The following is a 25,429-nucleotide window of genomic DNA, read 5'->3' as shown; positions in this document are numbered from 1 at the left end:
GACAACGCGTCTACTTTCAGCCAATCATAAAGGACCACGTCACATACATGAAAACTGGGGAGATTTTAACATTAAAATGAAACAAACGTAAAAACGACGTTGAACGCAATGTTGAGACAAAACAAAGAAACAAAAACGAAGGAAAATAAAACACATTTAAAGAACGACAAGATTCAAGAATCATATCATCAAAGAACACGGGCAACCCTATGGATGTATTACACTGATGTATCTTGGGTGTATCTCGATGTTACACTCGACAGGGCCTTTCCAATGGTATCTGTTTCTATTCGTCTGCAAATCAGTCATGCAACGTACACACACATGAATGAGCTATCTTAAACATCTTGAAAAGTACATTATTCTGAATACGTTACTTGTCTTTATTTTAAAATCTAGAGTAACAGTTTGAAGGTGAACCTGGAATGAGACACGAGTAAAAATACATTGAATTTACTTAAACTACTGAATCATAAAATCGGATCAAAAGTCAGGAAAATTCGAAAGTTTCATCCTGACAAACAACAGGCATGTCATGAAATGTACACTCCAAATTATAAAAAAAAAAAAAAAACACAACCCAAACCCTTCACAATTCCAAGAAACTATAACATCTATTCAGACGCACTCTACTTGCACCGCGAAGTACCGTTGATTTGCGGAGACTAAGTGTAAAGTGCCCCCTAAATGGCAAGCCAACTAAGGTTGTTGTTTTTTTTTTCCCAATTTAGTCTGGTGTAGATACCCACAACACACACGAAAGTGTGCCAAGCTACTCATCGTACACACACCATTTTCCTAATGTGTTATTTCTGTACCTAATTACACGCACGTCTTGTTGTACTGTAAATATCATTCTACACACATCCGCTTTCGTTAGCCACAGGGACCTTTGTATACAAATCTGATCTCACGGTAGACACAAATCTGAGAAACATTCATTTTTTTAGCAACATCCCCGCCCTCAACAAAATATTGCAGATTAAAACCCCAATCACGCTATGGAAATACTGCAAAATAAATATGATAAAACCATCTAAATAAAATCAAAAACTAATCTAATGAGATACAGCACTGGATTTGCACTTGCTACAAACCGCAGAATCATTGTCAACAACATAGCTACCCATCTTGCGCGGCTGTCTTCTACTTCTTCACTAAAATAAAATCCTGTACCATCTTGAAGCTTCCGTGTTGCAACAAGTCATAGAATTCATAAATATATAGCGTGTTCTCTTTTATTTAAAGACAAAATTCTGTCTGTCACACCGCTTCGACCGATCTACGAAATGTTAATGCATAATTCTGTAATTTTCAACATTATACACACCGCTTTGGTATCTAAGTGTAAAGCAAGCTCGCAAGTGGAGCAAGAAAAAAAAAGTTATGGAGGGATAGAGGAGAGAAGGAGATTTCTAGATGCTATCAGGTGGAAAAATGAAAGGTTTATCAACAAAGCGAATATATACTGCTCCTTGGAAAATGACACTCCTTTGTGATGTGAAAAAAAAACAAACACCTAGAAATATTGTGAAGCGGGAAAAAGCTGTCGCAGAATATAGCCTGCAGCAATCGAACAGAGAAAAAGAAAGTAATCGTAAAAAGGGTAAAATGCACACACGGTTAAAAATATGAAGAAAATAATGATTCATTTTCCTCGCACGTCTCTACACTCGAGGAAATGACTGTCTAAATCTTGTACTGCCTGGACTTTTTCTCTCGGTAATCTGAGTACAAAAAATGGAGGTTACGATTGTTGTCTTATTTACACGGTAATTATGTACATTGACTCTGTCTAGTTTGTCGGTACACATCACTTCTCTGTGGCGGCGTAGAGGGCGCTCTTGTACCTTCGCCTCGGCAGGACCCTACGCGTCTGGACAGGGCTGGTCGACTGTATTTTTGCTAGCAGAAAAAACAAAGTGAGTTCTGGCAGTGCGTGTTCGTAACTCTCAACAGTCCTCTTATCATGATGCGTGATGTGGTGCAGACTTCAGGAAACCGGAGCTGAGGTTGCCAATCTTGTGTTTATGTATAATCAGTTACGACCGTATGATGCACAGTCTCTTCATTTTGAAGACGGCATACATTGGCCGATAGCTAAATTGCAACAAAACGGGGGAATAATATTGCACCGTGCATCTTGAAAGCAGGAACAGAATTCTATGCACGTAGTTCCGACTGGTGTTGAGAAGTGATGTGTTGTGGGTGGAGAGTCGAGATGAATGGTGTAAGCTCAGTTTGAAGGATACAAAAGGCATGCAGTGACGTAGGTTTTTGCTAACGCTACATCCACGACTCTTATCATTCGTAGTGGAGAACGAGAGGAGATCAGATCGTACGTAATCATTATTCTTGCATCGCTGGAAAATACGGAGAAGCGGCCACTCAATTCGTAACGTCTACGGACCGTTACGGTAGACGACGCGTTATCATCTTTTGATATTCGTGAGCTTTGTTACGGCGCCCTCTCTCATCTCTCTCCCGACCCTTGTCGGCCTGGCGTTTGCGCGGGCGTCGGCAACCCGGAAGCATTTGCCTGCCCCTGGGCGCTTGACCCCTGACCTCCAGCCTGTACGCCGTTGGCGTTGGTGGTGTCGCTGCTCTCGGTGGTGGTGGCCGGTGCATCACTGGCGCCACCTGTATGGAAGACCGCTTTGGTTGACGTCTCGCTGGAGTCCTCCTCCAGATCCAAGACCTTTGCCCCCTCTTTGACCTCTGTATGAACCAAGGGAGAGAAGGTCAAAGGTGACAAAAACTAGCTATGCATTTCTGAAAAAGCGAGACTCACGTCATGACGTTGAGACACATATAACTCAGCTGCAATAGTAATTCATTAATCATCTTTTTTTTTTTGAACGATTTGAACGATAACCCAACATTCCTCATGAACATTCCGAACGCTTTGCAAGTCAATGCACACAGGATAAAGTGATATGAACATGATTAACAATGAAGTTATTTTGTGCCACACAATAATAAGATGTGAGGCGAAATTGGCGAAACTGGACTTATTAGGATTCTTTTTTATAATAAAATCTAGACTTGGATTTTTCTGTTGTTGAAAACAGTGACCAATTAAAACGATATCGTCTGCTTGACAATACCAGTGAAGTAGAACATAATGTATGTATCCATGTATGTATGTATGTATGTATGTATGTATGTATGTATGTATGTATGTATGTCTGTAGGCTCTATATATGTACATACATGTGTGTATATCAAGTTATGACGTCTGTTTGTAGTACATGTATGTATGCTATGATGAAGCATACATGGTTATGATTTGACAGAGAAACGCTGGAGTGTGGGTATCTAGAATTTTGTTTTGTTTTATAATCCGTTTGAATTAATAAAATGCTCGGTGGTATGCAGCATAGTTAATATATATTATGCCTTTAGATTTAAAAATGAGCAATATCAAGTTCGCATAATGGCCATCTAACCCAGTACGTTCGTCCTTGCCATGGAGCTCATACACAAGCAATTCCAGCACTGGTTGGATAATGACAATGACGGGGTCTTCTGATAGAGCAGCTGTGCTCACACAAGATAGGCTACCCTGGTCAAATATTATTACATAAGTTCGTTGTCATGGTTACCTTGTTGCCCTAGCTCCTTCCACTTCGCCTTATTTTTGTGAAGGTGCTCCTGCCAGCTTCGAAGACAGCGGACAGGGATTGAGTTGCGGCGACCCAGACTCACTCGGCCCGGGCTGGCCGGTCGGTCACGATCCTACGGGAAGAGGGACGGGGAGCAGGTGTCGTCATTAATATTCTCATTGAATTTTTGTCTTGAGATCGAGAGTTTTTTCTTGTTCATAAACATTTGAGAAAATTTGCCGATATTACATGGACCGGTACATGGATAAATCCTTTTCATTAGAGAACCGATAGATAAACCCTTAATTTCGAGAGCAAATTAGGAGTACAAGCCTGAACCATCCAACAACATGACACGAAACTACAATAAACGGACGATAAAATTTCCACTGAACAAAAGTAATATTCCAAAGTAAATTTGTTGCGTCCTTACTAGCCTCGTTTATAGGAAGGGGTTCCTTCTAAAAAGAGAGTCACCTATATACACCACTTTCTATTTATGAACTGTGATGGTACTCGAATCTCGTTAACCATCTTCGCGTGTAGCGTCTCATTTCCTTCTGAAAAGAAGTGGCAAATGCCCCCTTTTATTGGAGAAGAATAAAGAATCCATTTGTCAAGACTCTGAAATCGTATTTCATGAATATTATCTTCTTAAGACTCGCCCAAGAATTGATTTATGCATAAGTTTCACAGAAAATATATCACTCAATGTAAACTGATGTTTCATTGTATTTGTGCAAAACAATCCATACGAAATGAATCCCCAAACACTTTATACATTTGCATGGGCAAGTGACACTGAAAACCATACCAAAACCATCAATTTTCATTTTAAATCAGAAGTTAATATATTGTAGCAATCATTTTGCTTAAATTCTCACTAATATCTGATGCCCTAGTCTTTTAGGATAGCAGTCGAGTGGATAATTATTATCTATGAGCTCTTCTGGTCAGTGGTCCCTCCTTTAAAAAAATGGAGTATAAACAGGGAACATCTCACTCGTATACAAATTGTGTGGCCCCACCCATTTTTGTCCATCCTGCTAACTTTACACTACTTCTTACATTCATGCTATTGTTGTTGGCCGGGGCCGGGACGCTCGCGGATCGCGGCGCAGAGCACGGGCGGGCCATCGGGATGGAGTTTCGCTTGTTCCGCACCACGCTGTCTGCGGAGGGCGAGTTCGAGGCGGATTGCAGCTCTTCTCTTAGTATCCGATCTATCATATCTCCGCATACCAGCATACTTGGATCCACGATAAAGTCGATGAACCCTGTTTAAAAAAGATCGTGTATTTCATACATATTCATTCATTTAATATTCCAAACTTCCTTACTTATTGTTACATTTTGCTTTTTTTTTTAATTTACTGCAAGCCTAAGTGGAAGATAAGGTGACAGTAAGTTAAGTAAACTAAATTACTGACTTCATCTCAGAGTGTGTATTGCAAGGTAAAGTAATGGTTTGTCATGATTATATGTTATCCAAAATTGCAACAGAAATAATCATGTGTGTTAAGTTGTTGATTTGCTTATCTAAATTGTAAAGCAAAAAAAAAAAAATAATTTATTTACTGATTTGGGAATGATAATAATAATAATAATAATAATAATAATAATAATAACAATGATGACAGTGATGATAATAATATTAACAATAATAATAATAGCATGAATTCATATTGCGCTAAATCCACTTTGTAGAGTGCTCAAAGCGCATACATACTATTATTACCCCGGTGTCTGGATACATTATTTCTCGCCAGCACTGACAGTGCTCACTCTCCACTCCCTGGGGAGCATTCCAGCCAGTCGCAGCCATTTTACAGGCGCGCACATGCTGATAAACTGAACATTCTCATCCTACCGGGTACCCATTTATACTCCTGGGTAGAGAGCAGCAATGTGGACAAAGTGCCTTGCTGAAGGGCAAACGTGTCGGACTTCGTGGGGCTCGAACCCACGAACCTAAATCACGCTCATTGTGATTCAGAGACGTGCGCTCTTATCCACTCGGCCACGACACCTCCACGTCTCTTCTAACAGTAACATTCCTTACCAATCTGCGACTCTGCTAGCAGCGTGGAATTTCTGTCGCACAAAGGTGAGATCGGTAAGCCCATTTCTCGCTCTCTGTCGCCCTGAATGTCGGGAACAAAGGACACACATTCAAGAAGGAGGTCAATGGAATCGATGGGAATCAAACCTAATGGTCTGAATTCACGAAGGTGGTACAATCTTTGTCCATGGTTGAAACCATGGACAAAAACCGCAGTTTTGTATGGAGCGCCAAGTGTCGCATGGCCTATTTCCTTACGAAATCAGTCATTTCGTCGACGAAATGTTAACATTTCATAACGAAATGACTGATTTCGTAACGAAATAGGCCATGCGACACTTGACGCCCCATGTCTTTGTCCATGGTTTAATATGGACAAAGATTGTACCACCTTCGTGAATTTGGGCCAAGACTGTAAAGACACACTACCTGCCCTCATTCTGTCGACAGATACCTCCGCCAAAGAGGTTACAGGTTTTGTCGACATTTTGTTTGTTTGTTCTCAATTCTTTAAGTTTAATAATACGCAGTGCCCGCTACTACAAGAGATTAAAACCATCACTGGCTGTCGGGTGAAATCTCGATGGGCCTGTCTAGCAATCAGGAAGTCGTAGGTTTGAGTCCCACTCGAGTATGTATGCACATGATTTTTTTTTTTATATACGTCATATATATATATATATATATATATATACGTGTTTATATACGTCAATAAAGGGCAATTGTCAATCAGTTGCCATGAAAAATTCTTTATCAAACTGGGCCCTGTTTCATAAATTTGTTTGTAAAAGTCACGCATGACTTTACGAACGACTTGAATATGAAGTGCCAATATGTGTGCCCATTTTTTCTCCTTACGTTTAAACAAACTACGACTGTATGTCAATATTTCATCTACATTGGGACAGAAATACACTTTCAACTAAAAACCTTTCAACGAGTAAAACTAATCATCATCTGCAAATTTCAGCTTTAGCTATTGATATTAACAATCATTAGGAAACCCACTTGCCTTGCTATAATAAATTGTTCGTAAAGTCGTAGGTAACGTGACGAACAGCGTTATAAAACATGGCCCTGGATATATCTTATAGGAACTGTTTGTAGTGAACCTATAGAATACTTCGATATTTCATCACGTTTCCCGTCCTCGAAGAGTACCCGGGATGATTAGTCCAAAATAAAAGGGTAACGTCATCATAATATGCTCATAGATAATGTGATGTCACACAAAATTTGAACGAAATCTAGCAATACTCTTAAGCTGGTGGTGATCCAGAAATAGTTAACAGGTAAATATCACATATCGTCGACTACGAAAACGACAATTATTGCATCATTGCAACTGATTGACAAATTACCCTACATCTCGAAGCAAATAAGCACAGATTATGCGGGGCTTATTTACGTCGGTGTAGGGCACTTTGTCAATCAGTTGCAATAAAAAATAAATCGACGTAAAAATTCTTTATAATTTCAATATTGCATAAGTTCCATGGCATTTAGGAGAAATGACATGCTCTGGCCAAGGGCTGTGCTCTCCGAGCGCTTCCTAGTTTTTGTTTTTATCAAAAAACGAATATTCATTTTCCACCAAACAACTTTCATCAACCAATTTCACGCTAGAAACAAGTAAACAAACAAAAAAATAATGTCTCATCACCCCCCATCCTCCCAAAAAAGGCATAACTAAAATAAAGAAAAAAATCTGGATTGTTAGGAAACAAGTTGCTTTAATAGGGTACCACACAAATGATGTCATAAACCCACAATTGAACTTTGAATTCTCTCTAAATACAAGCCATTCTTTCGATTCATTTACATCCATTAATTCTTCTATACATCATTTTACAAAAATTCTACTCATAAGTAACGCACGATTCTATGGAAAAGTATTTACAGGTCAGGTATGGGTTGGAGCCAGGTACCTCTTATACCACAAAAAGACAGACATGCGCCTAGCGATATAATATACTCCTTCCTTATATACATGCATATTCTCACCTGTCTAAAGAACTCGCGTATAAGTAGAGTGGTCCACTTATAGTGAAATCGCCATTCTTTGCTTGGGTGGCTGATGTCCGCACAGTGCAGGGCCAGTGCCATCACTTTGGGCTTGTCCAGTCTGAGGTGTAAATATCATTATTAATGGTGATGATGAGGCCAATTACGATAGCAACAATGATAATGATAATGATTTAGTCATTCATTCATTTTCTTATTCATCCATTCATTCATTCATTCATTCATTCATTTTTCTAATAAATCTTCAAGCACGGTACACCTTATAGTCTGCCAACTGTTCTAAATACGGCCCTACAGAGCAACCACGAAGTATGCAACAATACTGAGATAAAACATGACAGTGCATAAAAATGGAAAACATAAGATATCCAGTACGTTAATGACTAGAAATATCAGTTTCCACGCTCCCAAGGCGTATCCCCATTTAAGTATGGGTGGTGAAGATTATTATCATGATTATTATCACTGTCGTACCAAGAGTATGTGAACAATAGCAATGATAATAAAATATAACAAAGATAATCAAAATGATTAAAATGATAATGATAATGGTAATAACAAATGACAATACTAACAACAACAATGACAATAAAGATAATGATAAGAGGACAAACAGCAACAATTATTATTTGTGGAAATGATGCAAGACTTACTGATTATGAGATAATGATGGCACTTTTACAACTTGATATCAATCATAATCCTAAATATTATCATGATTATTACAGTAATAAAGATAACATTAATAATTACTTACAACAATTACAAGAATAAAATTATATACTAGTATATCTAAAAAGAAGAGAGGGCAACAGTAGAAAGTATGCCCTCTTGTGGGATACAGTGTTGTTGTTTTTTTCGGTTTCATGATTTCTGGGACATCATGAGACAACATAAATTTAACTATCATCGTTTTTATAATCCATGTTTTTCAGAAGGCATCAAAGACAAACGCCCATAAGGGAAGGCAACCGGACAAATAGAACAGACTCTTCGGACGCTATTTGTGAAAATTTAGAAGACGGCAAATAAGAGTTGACCTGAAAGTTTCGTCAACGTATCCCTGAATGACAGTGCCACAAGGACCCTGTTTCATACAGCTGTTCGTGAAGTTATGCACGACTTTACGAACGACTGGGATATGGCAAGCCAAGTGGGTTTCATAATCATTGTTATTTTCAATACTTAAAGTTGGAATTTGCAGATGATCATGATTATTCTTACATGTTAACACACGTTTTTAGTTGAAAGAGTATTTTTGCCCGATATAGATAGAATATTGACATACAGTCGTACTTTGTTAGAACGTATAAGGGGAAAAAATGCACAAATTTTGGCGTTAATATGCCAGTCGTTCGTAAAGTCATGCGTGACTTTACGAACAGCTTTATGAAACAGGGCTCACAACCTGCTATTTTTTTTTTTTCTTCCACCCTTTCCTTCTACTTACGCTTCCGTGAGGGAGATCATGGATTTCATCTGTTTGATTTGCTGGAAATGGAACGACATGTCCGTAGCCAGCACCATGTCTATCACCATGTTCCGCAGGTCCCTGGAAAGGAAGAAGATCAAAAGTAAACATTGTTTGCAATTTATATGTGGAGAACGCACATCTCTGTAGAAAATGATTTGAAGAGTTTGATGGCAAAAGGAGTTAACTACATTTTTGCTAATTTCAGATATTTTCAAATAAAGCTGCTAAAAACAAAGGAAATACTGAGAAAGCATGGGATATATCTCATCGTAACTTTCAGAATATTTTCTTTTATTGTGTAACAAGTGTGAAGTCTTTCAATTTGGAAAGGTAACTTTTTGCTCTATCTGATGATAGGTTTACCGTTTAGAAATGACACTAAGTTTGGGAAATCATCTGGGGGAAAAAAGACGTCCTCGCGGTATTATGTAAATCCAAACGCGATCAATAGGCGCTTTATTATATCGTGAGAAAGGGATCTGAAGGTTTTCGTGTATATGATGACCTACCAAGGCAGGTTCAGGGTGCGCTCATAAGCAGTAATAATCACTTAAGGTTTTGTTTTGTTGTTGAAGGCAAAACACTTGCCCTTGACAGGACGGCAACGTGTTTCAAGATAGTTATCTTTTTGTTGAAATACGAGAAAGGTGCGAAAATAATAACCTACACAAGCCTTCGTACTTAAAATTGTTTTACCTATGTACCAAACGTCTTGCAAAGTGGAAAAAGATTTCATTCCGTCTTTTTTTTCTCAGTCTGAGCATCAATAAACAACTATGCTATCCTAATGCCATTGGCTATCGTCACAGTGCGATAATGTGTTTGAAATCGGAAAGGATGACTTCTGGTCTTTTAAGCTGACTATTGGAAAGGAGTTACGTCGACAGACACAGTCGGGTAAAGTGTATCACACATCACTCAATCCTTTCAAAACATAAGCCATGGCAGCGACAAGTTTATCTAGCGCACACGAGCGTAGCTGGCCGCCGCGAACTACGGAGCAACATGCCTAGGCTCAGTCTCGTAGTTTACATCGTTTTGCTTTTTATGTCACCACAACATGTTGCCTCAGTGAATCGTGACGAGCCCGACATGCCAGATATGATCGTCGTTCGCACCCCATTACCGCCGTGGAAGCAGGCGAGAAACCGAGGTGCGGAAAGTTGTTTATTCAACGGCTGATTAGTAGGGGAGGCCGTGTGCATCGTCTGCTCAGAAGTATGATGCGGGACGAATTTCGTGCATTTGGCGCGCACGCCGCAACACCAATGAGCGAATCTTACACACATTGTACTCCATTTGACCAGCATGGCGTGAAATTGCGTGTGCAGCGTTATACTTTGGGACAGAAGTTTTCGCTGTGTTTGATCACCGAGACGTCACACACTCTAGATGAGATGGGAATGATGTGCTAGCGGAAATGCGTGAATGCGTGACACATTGAGAAGCTTGACTGTGTATCTTGTCATGTGTTAATCTGGCAAGAATTAACAGCTCAGCGGAACAAGTATTCGAGATGAATAATTATTGGATAACACTTGAACCGTGGTCGGCGCTTGTCAGAAGCTGCAATTGGTTCGTAGAGTACTTTCCTGGAGTTATCTGAGCTGATCTTGCGAATGGAACAGTGATAAACACGGGCCGTTCCCTCAAGAAAGAATTATTTCTCACTAAACAAAGAAACTGAAGAAGATGAAAAGAACAACAACCACAACAGATCATTAAAATTAATCGCCTTTCGACACATACATGTGCCCATTTTTGTCTTTCGATAGTGACTCCACGCTGAACCGTGTCGCCATTGTCAGCTATGGGGCCTGATCCTACCTTCGCTCGCAACATGGTGGCAAGAATGAACGTGTTCTGTCTTGAGTTGACGGTATAAATAAATGAACAGTACAAACATGAAAGGAGAGACACGTGTAGAACGGGTGACTCTGAATTCGTTTGAGATTATAACGGCCGCGCACTAATTTGCCCCGCGGAAGGTGTCCGAGCCCGTACCGTCTTAAAGTACTTGACTGTATTAAAGATTGATAAAGGTGGGGAAGGAAAGAAGGAAATGGGTTATGGGACTTGAAGCATGATGGGACATGGAGTATTTGACTGCTTTTTTTTTAATGAAAAGAACTTAGGCAAAGTTTTATTGTAACAGGTTTAGGAAATACCTTGTGCCTAGATGAAGTAAACCGTGTGTGTGTGTGTGTGTGGGGGGGGGGATATAAACTGTAAGTGAAGCCATCTGAAAAGGGTAACTGGGTGAGGCATTAAGTACAATGATAGGAGGGGGCGCTGTGGATAAGACTCTCGACTCCCAATCGGAGGACCTGAGTTCGATTCCCGTCCAGTGCTTACGTCCTTGGACAAGATGTTTTTATCCACAATGTCCCAGCCTCTCGACCCAGGTGTATAAATGGGTACCTGGCAACGCCGGGGTAATAATAATTAATGGCAGGACCCTCTGGCAGAGCAGTGGCAACACTGAAGAGGTTACCCTGGATATCAGATAAGACCTTATCATTATTGCTATTATTATCCGCCTATAGAGATTGACGTTTCGTTGACGAGGGTTGGGATGGATCTGATTCAGAAAGAGACGAATAGCATGTAAAACAAACTCGCTTTTATCTACGTTATGACGGCCTGGCGAGAATATGCACTGATAAAAGGAGCAAATTCAGCCTAAGAAAGAGGCAGAGATTCCATCATAATAGGACCGACAGTAAGAAAGTGATGGAATCTTAAATGCTCACGTATCATGTTTTTACAAAGTAGTTATACTCGCCACAGCCACACATGCAAGCATGGGTATGCTCGTGATCACGCACAACTGTTAGGAAATATAAATAATACAAATAATGCAACTTGAACATGATGTGGAAGGGTCAACGAACTTACGTGTACTCCTCTCTCGACAGATTGGCGAGGATGTTCCGCTCGTCGTCACGCATGAGTCTGAACGAGCTGCTTATGTGGTGATTCTCCAGCACGGCTCGGTCGTTGTAAAACATCGCCATGTCTGACCTGGGGCGTGACAAGAGAGGGCGCTGTTAATATCAGATATTATCTACTTATTTCTTTATCTTAGTTTATAATATAATTCAATTCAATTCATTTCAAAGTTTATTTCATTTTTGGACAAAACACATATGTTTCACTTCCTTTGGTAACAGAGAATAAGGTAAACAGAACATTGTGAAATGAAAAGACTGCATACAATAATTGAGGACCTTATAGTAATTATATATTGTAGTAAAAAGACACAGAAGTGGTCGAAGTGAAGTACATGTATAGCCTTGCTTAAAGTGCGAACCCCTGCTTAAAGTGCTTTTTAGGGGTGGAAGGAAAAGCGTTTAAACACAGCGCAAATTTTCCATGTACTGCGAAAACAATTCAAACTCACAGGTAAACATTCTGTTTTTCGTGGTGAACCCGAATAGAAGGACCACTTCCACACGTATATGGGGAATAAAGTCAAACTGTTGTGCTTCCAACATTGTCCAAGAATGCTCAGTTTGTTTGTTTAATTCCCATTTTTATGTTTTTCGGAGAAGCTGTCGCGGCTCAGTAAACAGGACAACGGAAATATCCCGCTAGCTCTTTATGAGCCGTGTTCGCAAGCCCGGCAATACAAAAGTTGACGGTGTGCCAAGTTCGCATGCTCTGCTCAAACGCACAAACCCGCCCAAACCAATCGATAAATCGCCAAATGCCACAGCACCTTGAAAGCGTTTTTCGCGATTCCAATCCTGTCACATGTAGCTCGCATTTAATGCGATGATTGACTATCAGGCGGATTTGCTCGTAAATTCTATAAGCTTCTGTCACTGTTTTGTTAGCAGAAGTCATGGCTCCGTAGCTACAGGTCATTTGAAAGGAAAATAATCATAGATTTGTCATAGAATTTACATCAAAGCAACGCTTGGCATTGTCTCTACAGCTTTGCTTATTACATGTCGAGGGTAACAAAAATCTATGAAAGTTACATCGATTTTAAAAGAAAGAATGTTTTCCCAAAGCATGACTTCGTTGCTGTCTCAGAATAATGTGGCACACTGGGGGTTTACACCGTGGCACATAAAGAGCTAGGAAAGGCTTTTCACTATCACTGCCTCGTCCTTCGAAGGAGACTCACGAGCGTTGATCCGTGGTTCCTCGTTCGAGTGATTCCTTGCTGCTTTAGCGTCCAACCAAAACAAACAAGTCATAATGCAAGCTATACTCTATGTGTTCAAGTTTCACATTCTTACTTTCCTCAGAATAAAGCAAAATATACGCACCTTTCTATTTTTTTTCTTCTTTTTCATTCCAACATGAGAAAATAGCATGTTTTCATTTTTTTGGTTCTGTCAAGTGTGGTCGGGACATTTGTGTTTGGAATGTCTACAAAAGAACGAGGATGAAAAAGAATCCACGAACAGGACGCAAATTGGCATCTTGCACACTGCGGACTGGAGGGGGCGTGCTTTATGCACCGCGAAATCCAATGCCATCCGAATCTCGGTGGATTGCTGTCTGATCTTAGAAAATAAATCCTCGTGGCTTGGAATGCGCAAGGCTTCCAAGTGCTCGTTAAAATGCGGCGTGGCTTTACAGGGCATTTCATGGCTAAATCCCCATTCCGTATGGTGTAGAAATGCATCATTACGCTTTCCTTACAAGGCAAAACCAGGATGAAAACAAGAAATACCTGTAAACTTATTCCATGGAGTTTTGTTTCTATGAAACATTATCTTAGTTCTCTTGCCAGTAGGCCTAGTAAGTTTGCCATCTAGTTATTTCCTCGATTCTTCCCATTCTACTTCCTCTTTCACCTTTTCCTCCTCTCCAATTATTATTCCACACGACTTAAAATGCTAGATTAGATCTTACAAACATCATAGAGTAGGGCCTATACATGACCATGCAGCAGCTGCAGCATGTGAAATACGAAACAAACAATAAGATGATACGAGCGAATTGCTACACCCTGACCATGCTTCGACCAGGGACTGCCCGAAAAGACTGTGAAATTAATTAGAATCAATTCAGTACTGTTTAGAAATGCAAGTAATCTCATTTGAGCTAAATGATATGAAAATGCTAGAAAATAAAAATATACCCCTGCTTGTATCAGAATCTAAACTTGTCTCAGAAAGAGAGAGATCAAAGTCGCACTTTCATAATAATTTGAAGGAAAAGTTTAAACACGGCTCTTTCAGTGCTATCGCAATATTTCTAACAGCTATAAAACAGCTCACTACACAGCAAGTAATGCTATATGAGTACCACAGTCATGACATTAAATCAAACTAGGAGCAAATACTGTTCAATTGCATCGGAATCGACTTATGTATTTGCATTTTGTCGTGTCGGTCCCGTCCTCTGAATTTGGATAATATACCGTGACATTTATTGTTCAATGACTTGTGTAAAGCGGATTTTGGATTAAGTGACTTTAAATATCATGATTATACCACGGTACCGATTATCTATCTTCATCAATAAATAGTGACCTTTGACCTTTTGTTTTATTATGTGTCTGGTTAATCAATTCTGACAGGAGGAACCGCAGCGTAATGAGAAATGTAGCTTTATAGTGAATGTTCAGTGCTTTGAGTTGGTATCAAAAGCTATTCCTGTGGCTTCACGCGACCTTTTCTTTCCTTCCCGCTATAATGCAGCGAATAGTGATCACGTGACGTCGCAGACAAGATGGAATGATAACGCGCTAAAACCCACAGCCGCGTCTGGTCGTCTGCTATTCGTGACCGACGAGATAGTGAACTAATCAAGAGGGTGATCGATACCAACCGCGTGCTCTCCCGAACCTGGCAGAACTCTCGATTTCTCCATATCGCACTGATTTCAGAATAAACGGAATCCTTCCGGCTAGCACCATGCAAAGATGCACAAGTTTCACTCGAGCACGCAGAATACGCTTCAATATTTACACAGTCAATTAGAAGTGAACAGAGTTCGAGAGGTTGGTACCGCTAAGTGTGGGTACTACGGCCTTTTCACATCGACTCATTCAATGTACACGCATTGTGTACTCTTCTTAAAATGGCAACATTTTTTTTTTTTTAATGTATTATCATGTACGGGAAGAAAAAAATAAATGTAAGTAAAGTGCGCGCGCATTGTACGTGCGTCGTTAATAGACTGGATTCCTCGTTCGCTGCCTAATCAGGGTAGGGTTACCGGTCCCCTGCGTCATATCTGCCTAAGATGTGAAAACAGCGACGCTGCCTGACAGATTGCCGCATATCGGAACGAGAGAGCCGAGGGTTAAAGGTCGCTGGTGTTTTGGATTAAAGGCCAGTATGATGTTTCGTATTGGGCAGAGCAGTAGCTTCATTAGAGGGATAAACGATGCTGTAGCTAGCAGTTTTACTACCAAAAGAAGAAAATTAAGAGGATGATAATGGAGGATGGGGAACAAGGTTTGGGAAGGCAATGGGGGTACTGATACAAAATAAGGGATTGGAAAGGTAAGGTTGAGGATGATAACGACGATGATAAAAATGACAACAGGAGAACAGGAAGCAAAGTACAAACAAAATAACATGAAGGACGAGCAAAAAAGCCGATGAGGAAAGAAATAGGCTGAGTAGATTAAAAAATTTGAAGGAAGAATGAGAACAATGAGCTTTACCTCAACGTGAACAGTGAGGAAAAAAAATGAGATGGAAAAGGAGAAATACAGAACGACAGATAAAGAAGGAAGTAAACTTGAAACCGGTCCAATTATATCACTTTAGACAGAGAGGGTGATTTCACCGAAGATAAAGTGGCATAAAAGGTATAAACACTCATAGATTACTACCTGATTATTTCATTTGTACCATATGATTTGCATCATTGTTGGAGTTGACATGGTCAGCCAGTCCATAAAACATGTCTTTTCCTATCTTTATATAAACCTACTAGAAATTTTTACTAAAGCGAAGCAACGATTAGGTAAGAAGTACAGGCTGCCATGCGATACGACAGCTTTGTGCGTGGATGGAGAAGGCAGCATGATAATCAAGATTGAATCAAATCAAGGTTGAAGTAAAGTCCCTTCCCCGCCATTTTGACCTATAGCCACTTCAGCTTCGTGTGTTCGCATCGCTGCGACGCTCGGCAGATAACGACCCATTCGCTGGAGACACTCCTACCCTTCGCTGTCGAGAGATTTTCTTTTTAAATGTCATGTTGTTAATCTTCTTTTTTTTCCCCCTGACAAGACATGAAAGTGCTGCAAAGAACGGAGGGAAGGCGAATAGGAAGAAGTGCGCCCTCTTGCGTGCATAGCGTGCAAGGCAGCTTTAAGGGAGCGCCTCAGTGGCTCGACCGGAGAAAAACACTCTAAGGATCGTATCCCCCATTGACCCAGCGGTCAACCGAAATGACATGTCTCAAGTCCGCTAAAGATGGCAGCCTTCTTTCTCCGGGCCAACCACCCAAGCAGTTTCCAAGGAGCAAAACTTAAAAAAGAAAGAAAAAAATGTGGCATGCAGCGATAGAATAGGTTTTGCTGCACCTCTGTTTAAACTGATTTTGCTTTGAAGCAGGGGCATGACATATAAAAAAAAAATATATTAACATATATATGTATTTCGATGGCTTAGTCTATTCTTTAAAAATATTCGTCTCCCACAATCATCGTGAAAGCCTTTGTGGAAGTCTGTTTGCATCCACAATGACTTACTGTTTTTCCACTGTGACCAAGAAATACATAAGTTAATGATATAATAATTCACTTCAGCAGACTTTTAAGCAGTACTGAGCAAAATTACTGCTCCGGCCCTCTCCCACTGAGATTGATTCTTTCCTCAAGACAATTCTGATGCCGTTTTACTGAAATCAAAGGCATTTTGTACTTCATATTTTAGATTTTATTCAAACATCGGGTCTTTGACTTTAATCAGAAAAGAATCTTATGCTCTCCTGGAAAGTATTGTACTAAAATCTGGATGCCGTTTTACTGAAATCAAAGGGATTTAATCAATCTATTTTATACTTTAGATTATTCAAATATCGCCTCTTTGACTTCAATCAGAAAGAGAATCTGTTATCCCGGAAAGTGTTGTATAACGCTAAGTAAATGGTTTTGAAATAGAGTTCGATTTGCTTTATTTTGTGTCGTTTCTGTTTGTTTTTGTCAATGACGCTATTCTCGTCTGGCGCGAAAAAAAAAAAAAAACCCACAACGAACCAAACAACACAACACATGACCTGCAAGACGAGACAATCAATAGCGCATTAAATCAAGCGTGCACAATGTGTCCTTATCGCTTACCCGACCTCCAGTCATGCAGGTCACGTGGTTGAGCCTACCTTGTATTGACGTGAAACGCGTTCGTTGTACCCGTGTGTTCGAAGTCGTGAATTATTGCTGCGAGTAGTGATGCGAGGATTTCGAGGTCGGTCAGCCAGTGCTGTTATGACGGAAAGCCAGGAGAGAAACAGACAGAGAGAGGATTTAAGCAAGTGTGGGAGACAGAAAAACAAATATTTTAACACTGGATGAACTCATAACACACACAATTTGACCGGCATTGGGTATATCTTTGCCCCCCCCCCCCACACACACATACACACAAATTCTGCCAACGATCGGAGCTCACGGACGTCACCATACCGAATAGCACACAACCCCCTCCCCCAAATCGAGTTCTTGATTGTGATTTGCGAACGTGCGAAGTAAAGGTCAAATTAAGGAGAATTTTTGTGTATTTGCTATTGACTTCAAAATGAAAGGAGTCCTTACGCAACTGAGGTTCTTCAATGTTAAGTTATGTGTTTCACAGAACGTATAGGTTAATGTAATTCGTCAGTAATGTTTAACAAAAGCTCTCCATGCATTTCATTTTTAAGAATCGACCACAAAGATGCCGTGCTTCAACACAGAATGTTTCATCACAAGACCATTCCATGCTATTTGAAAGTCTGTGGTGTAACATAATGGTCAAATCTGACATGAGCTAACCGTGAAATCCCTTATTACACTCACTTCAACCCTCACAAAACCACATTTTTGAAATCCCCCTGACCTCTATGCGGTGCAGTGCTCAGTCGCAGCAACAGAGTTAACAGTAACTGCCAGAAAACGTGCATCAGGCTGCCCGTCAGGGGCCATCCCACGAGACCGACACCCACGAGTCATATAGCCCGCGAGTTCGAAATTGAAAAAAAAAAAAGGTTCATGAGTGATACAGCCCACGAGTCATACAGCCCATGAGTTCGACACCAGGCAAATAAAACCCATGAGTTCGACACTAGGTACAAACAGCACGCGAGTTCGACAGATACACAACACGGGGCTTAATGTGTCGGTCTCGTGGGCCTTGTCTGCTTAGTGTTGAACTCATCATGGAACTCATGGGCTGTATGACTCGTGGGCTGTACGACTCATGGATGTCGGTCTCGAGACTTGCATCCGCGCGACACTAACTGACATACCGAATTCCTATGCTTGCAAATTCAATTACAAGAAATGGAAAGTATCTCAGTAGGAACAAACTCAGTAGGAAATACTCTTAACCAAGTTCTCAGAAAGACAGTAAAAGACCACATTGTTTAAGAAAAAATAAAACAACCCTGACCACCTTTTAAGCCGACACTGACGTATCTTTTCAAGAGGTAAAGAACCACTACGCCCCTTTCTCATGTCCTGCTAAATATCTTTTTATCTTGACTGTGGTATATACGATCAAGACGACATACAGACACCCTTAAAAGTGACGTCACGAAATAAGTATCGCCGCGTGCTGTCAGATGCGACTGAAGCAAATATAAAGCTGTGCATATCCTAGGAGAGACAAAATCTGACATTGACGTGTATTTCACACTGTGGACGAAAAAGAGTGGGAAATCAAATCCTACTGCACGGGATAAAGATTGAAATGCACATATTTAGAAGTTATATGCAACACGCTCAATAAACGCTGCGCGAAAGAAGCGCTGTCATTAATTATTTTGTGTTCTCTGTCTCATCCCCCTCTCTCTATCTCTCTCTATCTCTCTTTCTATTTCTCTCTCTCTCTTCTTTATCTCTCTCTCTATCTATCTCTTCATTCTGTTCCTATAACACAAGAGGCGCCCGTGGCAAACCGACGGCTCCAGCTCTATCACGCGGAGAATCATGTCACTGCCACCTCTATATTCTACCCGACTCCGATTACACGTATTTACGCATGCGTTGCTAGGTAATCCAAGTAGTGGTTGCCATGGAAACTCGCGCCGAAACAATTCTCTCCAAGTGTAATCAATGTAGTAATTGATTGAGGATGAGAATTTTATCGCTCTTCTTTCCGTTTTTCCCCCTCTCCCTAACTCATTTTTTTTTCGTCATTCTTTAGTTCATCTACTTTAATTCACATCGATAGGCAGTAGCTGCATGCCACCGGCAATTCATCAATTCTCTTTAGTCAATATGGACACGTTTCACGGAGGCTATGAACGCCATCACAAACTTACATACTGTTCATCTAATACGGAGCGGACGATTCACTGGAAACCACGCATACAATGATATCCTTCTAGCGACATTCATTCTATTTGTCGCGTTTCATGGGCGTTGACTTTGCTGGTTAACCAGTATACCCACAGCCAGTCTGTCTGTTATTAATGCATCGCATGCTTTTCAAAGATTAATGCCACCACTACCACTGACTGCTGTGTCTGATTAGTTCTCGAATAGTTTCGAACGTTAATAAGTTATGAACACTGCAAGTTGCGGAAATCTGAATGATATTCACCGATTGAAATTGTGTATGCCCCAATAAATCAAAATGATTATGTACACACACACACACACACACACACACATACATACACGCACACACATACACACAAACAAACAAACAAACAAACAATAAAGAAAACAAACAGCAGTAAGACACACTTTATAAACATACATTATATACCTGGAATACTCATAGGCAATCTAGGACTCAGATACCACTGAGGTCTCAGGATATCTTAGGTTTGAGATCTTTTCGATGACTAAATTGGAGAGAAACTATTTTACCCACAATGTTCCTTGACTCAGAGGTTTAATTGTGTCCTTAGGAATGATGGGGATATGGCAAGGATTTCTTTAATAGAGATCCGTACTTGCATTGCTAAAGGCGGCCGCGCGTAAATAAGGCCAGATTTTGAGACAATGGTAATTAAGATATTGAAAATTACCCTCATTATCATCGGTAAGGCTATATTTCTTCTTTTCCTTCTTCTTCTTTTTCTTCTTCTTCTTCATTTTATGCTTATCAATATTATCATTTATACTTTTACATTATTATTACTACTTTATCATGATTATAATCATTATCATTTATTTTATGCTTCATTGTTGTTGTACAGCACCCTACTTGTATTTACTATCGTTTCGCTGTTATCATTATCAACATTACTAAAATCATCATGTTATTATGTTACAGTTACGAATATATTCATTGTCATCAATATGATTATCATAAGTATTCTTTTTATCAATATCTTTACGGTGATTGTTGCTCCCGTTGTTGCTGATAACATTGCTCTATTATCGCAGTTTCATTGTCATCTCTATCATAATGATTATCATTAGTATTCTTTTTATCAATATTATTACGATTATTGTTGTTCCCGTTGTTGCTTATAGCAAAGCTCTGTTATCATATTTCATTGTCATTACTATGATTATCATAAATATTCCTTTTATTGATATCTTTACGATTATTGTTGTTCCCTATGTTGCTCATAACATTGTTCTGTTATCGTAGTTTCATTGTCATTACAGTATTCTTTTTATTAATATCATTACGATTATTGTTGCTCCTGTTGTTGCTAATAACATTGCTCTGTTATCGTAGTTTCTTTGTCATTACTATTATGATTAACATTATTATGCTTTTTATCAATATCATTACGATGATTGTTGTTCCTGTTGTCGTTAGTATTAATATTGCTCTCGATTTTCGTAGTTTCAACTTACAACTAATCCCATCCGGGCCAGCATGTGATGGACCGTCTGTGTGACGTCAGCTGCGTGGAGCAGGTTGTGGTAAGGGTTGCCGTACTTGCTGTAGCCGAGCTCCATAGCATCCAGGAAAGCACTGAGAACTGAATTTGGAATCTGGTGAAAATGAGGCAAAGAGAGAAAGAGATTGAGAACAAAGTTTTAGTTATTGACATACAAAAAGAATATATATTACAATTAAATAATTTGATTTTTTTTTAATATTTAGATAGGATTTGGATTTGGATTTTTAGTATATCCATGTGTATGAAAACTTGTAAATTGTGCACAAGATAATTGATAAGCGTGTGTGTTTCTAAGCTAAGCAGTTTTGCGATAATATTATGATTATGTTTTGAGGCTTTTTCTTATGTTCATGCGAGATTTGTATTCTAAAGTTGGTAAATTTATTTATTTATTTATTTATTTATTTATTTATTTATTTATTTATTTATTTATTCATTCATTCATTTATTCATTCATTCATTCATTTATTTATTTATTTATTTATTCATTCATTCATTCATTCATTCATTCATTCATTCATTCATTCATTCATTCATTCATTCATTCATTCATTCATACATTCACTCATTCATTTATTTATGTATTTGTTTGGGGCAGAATTATAAAGATTTCTATAAGAAGAAAATTAATTTGTTGCCTAGTGGCGCCGGATTGCTGTTTTCCCCTTGTCACTGAAGGAGCAATTAAGCGCTCGTCAAAACGGCGGGAAATCAAGTATAGCTGCATTCCTGATGTATCACGACATTTCTAGACATTTCCCTCTTGCAAGCTATTTGCTGCCTATTGAGGAAGTGGGTGAGGTGGAGTCAAAAAGACATAATTTGGTTATAACGAGAAATAAACAAAAGCCAGATTAGTATTGCCAACAATTTAGTCTCAGATGCTCTGAATCTTAAATCTGAAAACCTATAATATGTTATCGATACACTATAATATCTGATCGATTTTTGCTGTGGGAGAAATTTTGACTTTAGCTGAAGCGGCAGCCGGTGAGTATAAACTTCGAATTTATAACAGGCGACATGACTCAAGCCAGTCAAACGTCACAACATTTAGCGTTGCTCTGTTAGGATGTACGTGGCATACCAAAGCTTGCGTCATTTCTAATCTGATTGGTAGAATACTATTATATGAGGAAAGTATAGCAAACTAACAGCCACTTTCATAATATGCGCTCGCGTCACTTGTTCACGTCATTCATTTTCTACCTTGGCGCGAGAGATGGCGTCGGAGTACATGCCAAGCACGTTCCATGTAACCGTTGTCATACCTAGCACTCCTTCGTAAAGGGTAACGTACATCGCACGTGCTGCTTTCGTATAAATCCAGAGCGCAGGAGAGTACTTATGATTTGTCCCATGGGATATATTATGTAAGTGTCTACGTCTATGTGGTGTGTATTTGCGTGTGTGAAGGTGTGTGTGTATTTGTGTATGTGATTGTGTCCGTGTATTCGTGTGTATGTGTTTGAGTTAAAGGCGCACTCGTGGCCTTGTTTTGCCGGCTACAGGCCGTTATCCCGAAGGTTCGTTTATCCGAAAATGAAAAAAGGTTCATTATTCCGAAGTTTTGTTATTCCGGAGGACCACATGGTTCGCTATACCGAAGGTTCGTTAATCCGAAAAAAAAAAATGTTCTCTATACCGAAGGTTCGTTAGTCCGAAATGGAAATAAGGTTCGTAATTCCGAAGGCTCGATACTACGAACCTTCTTTTCATTTTCTGATTAACGAACCTTCGGAATAACGAGTCTTTTTTTCCCATTTTCGGATTAACAAACCTTCGGAATAATGAAAATCACCCCTGCTTATGTGGGTGAATTTGTTTGTTTGTTTATTTGTTTTTATAATTTGCATGTGAGTGCAGTAAATGGCAGCCAGCCTGTAGGCTGTAGGTGAGGGTCTCACTAGGGCGTGTGGGGCTATATAGAAAGACGTATCTTTCCTATTATCATCAAGTTCCTCGCTATGCCTAGCTGACAACGGCTCCAGAACGCCAAACGGCTCCAGAACGCCAACCTGACTCTGGTACTTTGTATAGGTACGAATAGGAGTAGCGATCAAGAAATATTACTTGAACGCCCTTCATATTCAAGGTACTATCGAGCTTTCGCAAGCACGACGCGACCACTAGTTGAGCGTACCGTGTGCAAAATTTGCTTCTGCGCATGCCCAAATCCGAAAAACCTCCCGTCCTAGGGAAAACGAGAACGTGTTTCGGCCAAAATAGCGTCCGGTCCCGATGTTGGGCACGATTGAGCAGCCAGCCAATCAGCGATCTTGTCGCTCCCGCTCCGTCCTCACAGAAAAATGGAACTGCTTAGAAATGGGGACGGGAGTCCAAGTGCGGGGACCGTCACAACTGATTACTTCCGCGTCCTCTCCGTCTTCCCGTCGGGTAACGAAAGTTCCCTACTCTGTCCCTGCGCCGCGGCGGACTTTAGATTCATTGCCTCAAAGTGGAGGAAGCATTTAATTTGTGCCATTTGTCGTACGATTGACGTAAATCGAATCCAGTGGCCAGCAGTGTATGGAGCAAAATTACGGTTATCCGTTACTTTATATTCGCAGAGCCTGACTAGTCCACAAAGCCCAGTTTAATGTCTGAAGAGAAAACACGTGCAGTGACTGTATCACACCAGGGCCGAGTAACACGGCATGGCAGATACAATATTACCGGAGACTAGATTCTCGTCATTGTAAGTTCGATGTAGTGAGTGACCCACATTTCTACAGACTTGTCTTTTACATGGGTTTCTCTTTTCTAATAATGTAATTATTTTGAACAATTATTTCCATAAGTTTATGCACATTTTATTATATATTGTTGTAATACATTGTATGTTTTGTTTTCTTTGAATGTGTCTCAAGAACATAATTGTGTTATGGGAAATATGATACTACTTGAATTGAATTTCATCAGGGAGGTGTTAGAGAAGAAGTGGAATCTCTTTGCAATTTGTGCAAATCTATGCGTAGGTTCGACAGAATGAAAATAACTGAATGTTTATCATTCCAATGGCTTTAATGTTCCATGCTCCAAGCCGCTCTTTCATAGATTTTTTTTTTTTTTTTTTTAACATGGAGATCAAAGAAGAGGTTCTTGACGTTAAAAATTTTAAGCTGTATATCAGAGGAATTGTTGAAATCATGTACGGAACTTTCTGATAATATGTTACTTGATAAATCCTTTCAGTTTTATTCTTTCAAATCCTCCTGTTATCTTTACCCCCAGGACAGAAAGAAGGAGTATTAGTATGTTATTTAAAAAGAAAATAACCAACATTACATGCGCACATTTGTGCATACATTTTGTTCGCCAGGTTAAGTAGGCCTACCTGATGATGTGAATGTGATTGGCAAATGCGTGTGTCTGTGTGCTTAATAGAATTTCGCATTTAAAAAAAACCCATATATATATATATATATATATATATATATATTTTTTTTTTTTTTTTTTTTTTTTTTAACGATTTCTGTTCGCGTGTCCTGTTCAATACACACAAAACAATTGCTGCGGATAATGTTGAAAGTCACAGCGAACTACTGCTCGCTCGGTTTGTTGTGACAGAGGAATGATGAATACTTAAACAGAAATTTTATCTTTTGTCACATCAATTTATCAACACCTGCGATAGAGCGCGTAACATCTCGGCGGCACGGAGCATAGGTACAAAGGAGGGACTCTTGTTTCTTGTCCTTCTCTAACACTTCCCTGATATCATACACGTATAATACACACAAAAGCTACTTTAGTAGGTAATAGACGAATAACGGGAAATGTATTCAAATAAGAAGAAAAAAAACCACGCTATTCTAGTATTGTTTGTCAGACTCTTTTTTTTCAAAGCAAAATCATCAGCCTAACTATAAAGAATCATCGCAAATACAGTCTAGTACAGAAATGTCGTAAATGTTTCTTGATCTAAAGTAGATAGCAAACGATCTGAAGCTGCATAGCCTTATGTCAAGGCTTCGCTATCATTTTGTCAGAATCTTGCAACATGGCGACTACAATGCTTGCAAAATACCTGGTCGAAAAAAAAAAAAGAATTCATGACCTCTTTGACTGTGGACCTATACTTTTTAACCAGCAGACTCATAGCACACCACAAAATTGGTTCTATGGTACCACGCAAACTGTTCACTGTGAAGAAACAGCGCAGAGAAAATGACAGGCTAATTATGATGTACAAAATACACAATAATCTCACTCCTCTTTCAGCACAGGACTATATTATCAAACAGGCTACTCAGTTAACGAGAGCCT

The 25,429-nt window shown here is 39.6% G+C and overlaps 1 protein-coding gene across 1 annotated transcript in view; it reads right to left on the bottom strand.

The window, feature by feature from the left end:
* Positions 1-686: 686 nt before the first annotated feature.
* The window catches only part of LOC140245483 (dual specificity calcium/calmodulin-dependent 3',5'-cyclic nucleotide phosphodiesterase 1A-like), a 287,474-nt gene continuing 262,731 nt past the window's right edge, over positions 687-25,429 (bottom strand). Inside the window, exons 9-17 of the mRNA XM_072325053.1 lie at positions 21,111-21,251; positions 17,471-17,571; positions 12,065-12,190; positions 9,143-9,244; positions 7,672-7,792; positions 5,668-5,749; positions 4,674-4,882; positions 3,606-3,738; positions 687-2,718 (exon numbers count right to left, since the gene is read on the bottom strand). Coding sequence (XP_072181154.1) covers positions 2,474-2,718; positions 3,606-3,738; positions 4,674-4,882; positions 5,668-5,749; positions 7,672-7,792; positions 9,143-9,244; positions 12,065-12,190; positions 17,471-17,571; positions 21,111-21,251 — 1,260 coding nt within the window. The 3' untranslated portion in view covers positions 687-2,473. The remainder of the gene's footprint in view (positions 2,719-3,605; positions 3,739-4,673; positions 4,883-5,667; positions 5,750-7,671; positions 7,793-9,142; positions 9,245-12,064; positions 12,191-17,470; positions 17,572-21,110; positions 21,252-25,429) is intronic.

The sequence above is a fragment of the Diadema setosum genome, chromosome 22 (genome assembly GCF_964275005.1).
Source record: "Diadema setosum chromosome 22, eeDiaSeto1, whole genome shotgun sequence".
Lineage (NCBI taxonomy): Eukaryota > Metazoa > Echinodermata > Echinoidea > Diadematoida > Diadematidae > Diadema > Diadema setosum.
Note: the sequence above shows the minus strand (reverse complement) of the source record. Positions and strands in the feature narration are given on the sequence as shown.